The 6,647-nt window shown below is 36.1% G+C and overlaps 1 protein-coding gene across 1 annotated transcript in view; it reads right to left on the bottom strand.

Annotated features, from left to right (window-relative positions):
• adcyap1r1a (adenylate cyclase activating polypeptide 1a (pituitary) receptor type I) overlaps positions 1–6,647 on the bottom strand; it is a 48,886-nt gene that overhangs the window by 17,113 nt on the left and 25,126 nt on the right. Inside the window, exons 8-11 of the mRNA XM_016519203.1 lie at positions 6,041–6,194; positions 5,747–5,807; positions 4,212–4,281; positions 3,979–4,070 (exon numbers count right to left, since the gene is read on the bottom strand). Of these exons, the coding sequence (XP_016374689.1) occupies positions 3,979–4,070; positions 4,212–4,281; positions 5,747–5,807; positions 6,041–6,194 (377 nt within the window). The remainder of the gene's footprint in view (positions 1–3,978; positions 4,071–4,211; positions 4,282–5,746; positions 5,808–6,040; positions 6,195–6,647) is intronic.

Below are 6,647 nucleotides of genomic sequence, written 5' to 3'. Positions count from 1 at the left end.
GGGCAGGTTGAGGTTGACCGTCTCGGCCAGAGGGCTGGACATGCGTATCTGTGAGCTGCTCTTGCTGAGGATGGACAGCTGCGTCCCCCCGTTCACCCCACTGCTCGCTAGCGAAGGGTGACGCTGCTGCTTCAGGTCCACAGCAAAGTACCTGTTCACCGTCCAACTCCTCCATTTCCTCTTTATCTCCGACTGCACCTTTAGGGAGAAACTTGAAAAGGTCATTTTTTAATGTACTCAGCTGTAAAGGTGCACGCGTTCTCCACCAGTCCACGCTCTACACCATGTCCAAGCCAGACGTGACACGTTTGTGGACACAGAAAGCAAAATACTGCACAATATAATAGCCAATCAGAACTATATTTGATGTTTTATGTTTGGACCAATGAGATTTCATTGTGGCCACCTCATTTTTGTGTGAATTTTTGCTGTAACATGGAAGAAACTGATTGTTTGTCACTTAATCACATCACACCTGGTCAGGACATGGTAGTGTTTTGGCAGTAACTAAAAATGTAGCAAAAAATGTAGATTTTTTTAATGTAGCACATTGGATAAATTATTGTGGAAACGTAATGTTTTCTGAGCAAACCCAAACATATATGAAATTAATATCACAGCTGATTGCATGCTTTTGAGAATATCAAAACAAAAGCTCTTACCTCTCCATTCAGAAAGCAGTACAACACGGCAACCACAAACCCCTGTGGAGAGTTAAAGTGAGTATGTGGTGAAGTGGATATCATTTTAAAGTAGTTTACATTTCAAAAGTTTAGTAGAAATCAATACTGTTACTCAGCAAAGATGCATTCATTAAAAGACAGCAAAGACATTTATAATGATACAATTGATTTCTTTATATTCCTCAAAGAATCCTAAAAATGTATAATGGTTTCCACAAAAATAAGTAGCACAACTGTTTTCAACATTGATAATAATAAGAAATTTTCATAAACAGCCAATTCTGAAGGATCATGTGACACTGAAGACTGGAGTAAAGGCTGCTGAAAATTCAGCTTTGCATCACAGGAATAAGTTGAATTTTAAAATATATTCAAATATGAACCAGCTATTTTAAACTGCAATAATATTTCGCAATATTCCTGTTTTTACTGTATTTTTTATCAAATAAATGCAGCCTTGGTGAGCACATCTATTCATTTAATCAAGCTCCAAAACCTAGTGAACTGCAAAACCATGTCCCAATACTGTGTCAACATGAAGCAATTTTTTGTATGAATATTTTATAGGTGTTTTACCTGTATTTTGATATACTTATTGCATAGTGTTTTATGTTTGAAAGTAAATTTGACAGAAAATGTAATGGTGATTTTTTTTTCTTACAGTGTGCCTTGCTGTCTACATTGGCTACCATCTAAGGCAGCATAGTACTAAAAATATAACACTGTAAGTAAAAATTGAATGAATTGAAACACTCTACATAGGTAGCAATTCACAAAAGTAGAGTGAAAACTAGAGTTGACTGCAAGTTGCAACAGAGCCTAACATAAGTATGCTGTTAAGCTAATGGCTTCAAAAAAAAAATGTCATACTCATACTGATACTAATACTGGTTGTATATTTTAATACAAAACTGGACACTGGATCTTAAGTACTGAATAAATATGCTTTCTTTTGATTCTATCTGCCATTTTGAAATCAACTTTTCACTAGGATTTTTGCAATGCATTCTGAAGTTGTCTAATCCACAAAAGCTTATATTCTGGCAGCATTTAATATTGATGCCCTATGTTTGGAACAGCCCTTGTGTTGGGATCGCACCTACTGTATGATGCCATTTCTGGCAGCTCACTGGTTTGGAACAGAGAAATAGTGTCCACGGAGGTGTTTCTAAAATACAGCGCTAAAGTTGCTACTATAAAAGCTGACGCTCAGTACCTGGAAGGAGCCCAGGCCCAGCTCAAAGACCAGTCGCTCCCGCTTGCTGAAATCCTCCGGGGAGAAGGCAAAAACAGTGTAGTGGATTCCAAACAGAGGGATGAGGAGCAGGGTGGAGCGCGCCAGACGCCTGTCAACACACAGCACACACAGCGGCGCTTCAGACAGCTGATTAAATCTCTCAATATGTCAACACACAGTTACTGTAATGCACTGGAGATCAGAGCCCTCCACAACAATCCTGCTCCACAGGAAAGAAGGCCTCTTTGATTGATCTATTATTTCTTCTAGACAGCAGAAGAGCAAATAGAGACCTCAGATGCTTCTCCTCAGCAAAAGATCCCAATAATCTCACATGTGTCTCTTCTCTAGACTTTCAGAAGAGATTACAACAATGTCTGGCTGTGCATTACCGAAATAACAAAGTCTGCAATTAAAGTCTAGCCTAAGATATGAAATAATAGTCAGAAATATCTATTCTTAAATGGAACAGTTTATTAAAACTGTAGACATAATACAAAAAAAAAAAGAGTGTGTCAATAACCAAAACTGCTTGGATGATTAACAGCTGTGCTATAGTTCACCCTGTTTTGATTCCAAAATCTGGCTCCAAAAAAAATTCCAAAATCTGGTTCCAAAAAAAAATTCCCAAATTTATTTAGTGGATGAATAACACACTTAAAAATCAGTTTCCATTATTTTTTTTCAAGTTTTTGTAAAATATTCTAGTAAACATTATGTTCAATAAAAGTTTTTGTGAAATAAAAAAATATTAAATTAAATGACATCAACCTTTGAAAACCTATATCGATCAACTAATATTGCCAAGCCCTGATTTGGTCTCAGCAGGGCCCTTGGTCAAGACCAAGACTAACTGCCCAGCCACCTAAACCAGATTGGACCAGCCTGAACCACCAGTTCCAAAACAAAGAAGCAACTGTAAACTGGATTATCCAGCAGTTAAAACTTATTAAAAGTCTTGTAGCTCAAACAGTAGAGTTTGGTGCTAACAACATCAGGGACATGGATTCAGTTCCCAGAGAATGCAACTGATAGAAATACATTTAAATATGAGTGCAAAGTACTGTAAATCACTTTGGATGAAAGTGTCTAAAAAGTGTGTGCACGTAATAAAACTACAAAACACAGACAAGACCACAAAAACTATGTGCAGTGAATATTCACAGCCTTTTTTCCCCCTCAATGCACAGTTAAAAATGAAAAATGCACATTTGTTGGCCAACACAGACGCAGATGCACACTCACATTCACACAAACACACACACTTACAGTGTGATGGTAGAAAGCTCTGACATCCTGCACGAATGCTGGGCGGCCTGTGTGGGCTCACTTTTTTTTGTAATGATTCTACGGACCCCCTGCAATTACGTGACGGACCACTAGGGGTACGCGTACCCCCGGTTGAGAAACACTGCTCTAGATTATTTAGGCTATTTAGACTGCTTGTCCAGAAAAAAACCCGATATATTTTATTTTTCACTGCCACAGAAACAAAAAACAAAAAAACAAACATGTTGCCTTGATCAACAAGGATTTCTGTATGCATACAAAATGAATGCTTCCACTTATCCCAGTCAACAATTTTTAGTTACCAGAACAGAAAACCGTATGGTTGAATAATAAAACAAAACCTAAAAATAACCATTAGAGAACACTCTTTCTAGATTCTATCTTGGTTGTCACAAAAATCCTCCCAGCAACATTAGTTTTTGATTACAATACTTACAGAGAATGTTCCTATATTGTTATTCTTTAGTTCTCAAAAATAATAGAGAACGTTCCATATAGGTTCTGTGTAGGTTGTCACAAAATGTTCTGGCAATATTAGACTTTGGATACAAAACGTACAGAGAACTTTTCTAGAATCTTATTTGGTTCCTAAAAATAACCAAACGGGAACCATATGATAAAGTTAGGTGAACGTTCGGTGTTTGCTTGGATACTGTCAAGACTTTCATTTCATTTCAGCCATCATCATGTGATACATGGTATCGACTAATCAGATACAACACATCAACAGCACTCTGTTTCCATGGTGACTGAGACTAACACACTCACAGGTAGATGCTGGACTCGTTCCCGCCAATGTCTGGAGACTGCAGCTTCTGCACCAAGATTATGATGATTCCAATGAAGAGGACAAAATTAATCTGAAAGGAAATGCATGCGTTTATTATAGTATGGAATATGGCTCCATTCACATACAGTACATAAATGAATTCATATGTTTTATTCATTCGCCTTTTAGCTCTAAAAACTAAAAATTATTATTATTATTATTTTTGGCTTACCATGATTGATGCCACAACAGGTCCCTTGATTACCCACCAGAGGGCAGTATTATCATTCATGTCCCAGCAACTGCAGAAATACAATTGATTAACTGTAAGAAGCTTTATTGCTATTGGTAGGCTAGGTCACATGATTTAGCAGCTAAGAGTTCAGAATGATAAAGTGCATGCTTTTGAAAGAAAATAGCATTCAGTGTGTGCCAGATGCCCTACTTCATATACAACAGCACACACTGTCTGGAAAATTGCGTCACAAAATGCAATGTGCTTGAATCAAAATGTATCCTATTTATTTTCCTAACCGTGTAAAGCCTGACATATGATAGTCAGAAATGTTAAACGGAACAGTTTATTGGACATTATATAAAAAGAAATCTAAAGAGTTTGCATATATTTTTTTTGTTGAGCATCAGATTTGATACATCAGGCTTTTATGGCACATGCAGTACGATATAGTGAGAATATAGAGCTCATATTCAAGGAGGAAAAAACACCTCAGTTTTATTCAGAGGCTCAAACTGAGCAAAAATATGCAATTTGGTGCAGGTGCTGATATTTATATGGCCAAATAGTAAAAGTAAGATGAAATTCTGATAGCTACTTACATAAAATGCATGTAAATATCAGTATATCTCCCAATAATATGTCTTAGTAATATGATATTTAAATATTTATTTGTATGATCAAAGCTCTGTAGTTTTTATTGTGGGGCAAAACATATAATGCAATACGATACAATGCTGATTGAGGGATGTATAAATAAATGCTCCTCAAAAGCCTGAAAATCATATTTGATACTCACATTTTAACACAATTTTTCTAAAAAAAACAAAACAATGATGTATGGACAATCAAGTTAAAGATACTCTTGTTCCTCTTGAAAAATAACTAACAATATAAAATGATTTGTTACATTTATGACTACGTTTACCTAAAAATTTCACAGCAAAAATACATGTGATTTTTACATGTTGAAGTTTTTACAATGATACTAAAAGGCCTTTTATTTAATAAAAAAACTAATTCTAAATGATAAATCAGATGACAGAATGCATGTAGTAGTTTGTGTACAAGAAGTTTTTTTTTAACCAAGTTTGATCTAATTTAGAGGCTTTAGAAATTTGCATATGAAATATGATATAGGATAACAGATGCTCCTGGTCTTATTGTGCATGATTATATCACATTAGTAATGAAATGTAATTAGAAATGTATGAGTTGCACATTTTCATGTTGACCACATTCAACTCATTCACATTCACATTTACTATTTAAGTAATCCAACTCCAAAGAGATATTTTTATACAAAACTGGATTAAACCATATGTATTTCTGAGATGATAACCAGATGGCACCCAAATTAAACATAGTGAGGTTATGTAACAAAGCAGTGTTTTCTTACTTAAAAAAATAAAAAAATTGCATGTAGTCCTTTCCAAACAGTGACTAGTGACACTGAAGTTCAGTGCCAGCATTTGCGTATCAAAGCAACAAATACAGTATATCAGCTTTTGTTTATGCGGCATTGCACGTACCCAGAGTCATCAAAATGAAGGCGCAGAACGGCCCATATGGTCACACAAATGGTGGGAGTTCCTGAAAGCGCGAGAGGAAGAGGAAATTTGTCAGACCTCAAAGCTGTTCTCCAATGCATTTAGACCAGCAATATGAATGAATTACATACGCCAGCACAACAAATCACATCATAAAGAGCCAGTGGCCAGTTAATACACAAACGCCACACTCCATTTCCCTCCATATCTATGACTGTGACACATAATCAATCATAAACAATCCATTTTTTTCTGTGATGCATCACTGTGACATACCCCAGCCGATGATGGTGTACCAGTAGAAGTAGCGTCTCTCAGGAAAGAAGGTTTCCACCAGAAGCGTGAAGAGATAGAGACCTTCGATGAAGAGCCAGAAGTAGTTTGACATCACACAGTAATGGAAGAAGACCATCACCGCCTTACACCCCACCTGAACACAGAGAAACACATTCAGGTTTGCTTAAAATCCAATGGATCCCATTAGAAATCCATTTTACATTCACTCTTAAAAATGAAGGTTCTTTATTCGCATCTGTGGTTCCATGAAGAACCTTTAACATCCTTGGTGTCTTTCCATTCCACAAAAGGTTCTTTGTAGTGAAATATTTTTTTTAGATTATTAAAATGTTCTTCACACTAAGAAAATAAATCTTTTCGCTGTTCACTGAAAGGTTCTTTGGAGAATCAAAAACAGTTCTTCTTATCACAATGCTGTGAAAACCTACTTTGGAGCCTTCATTTTTACATTGACATTTACATTACATTTAGTCATTTAACAGACGCTTTTATCCAAAGCGACTTACGAATGAGGACAATGGAAGCAATCAAAATCAACAAAAGAGCAATGATATACAAGTGCTATAACAAGTCTCTACGTAGCAAG

This window comes from Sinocyclocheilus rhinocerous, unplaced genomic scaffold (assembly GCF_001515625.1).
Source record: "Sinocyclocheilus rhinocerous isolate Xijiao unplaced genomic scaffold, SAMN03320098_v1.1 scaffold898, whole genome shotgun sequence".
Taxonomy (NCBI): Eukaryota; Metazoa; Chordata; class Actinopteri; order Cypriniformes; family Cyprinidae; genus Sinocyclocheilus; species Sinocyclocheilus rhinocerous.
This window is presented reverse-complemented; position numbering and strand designations above follow the sequence as displayed.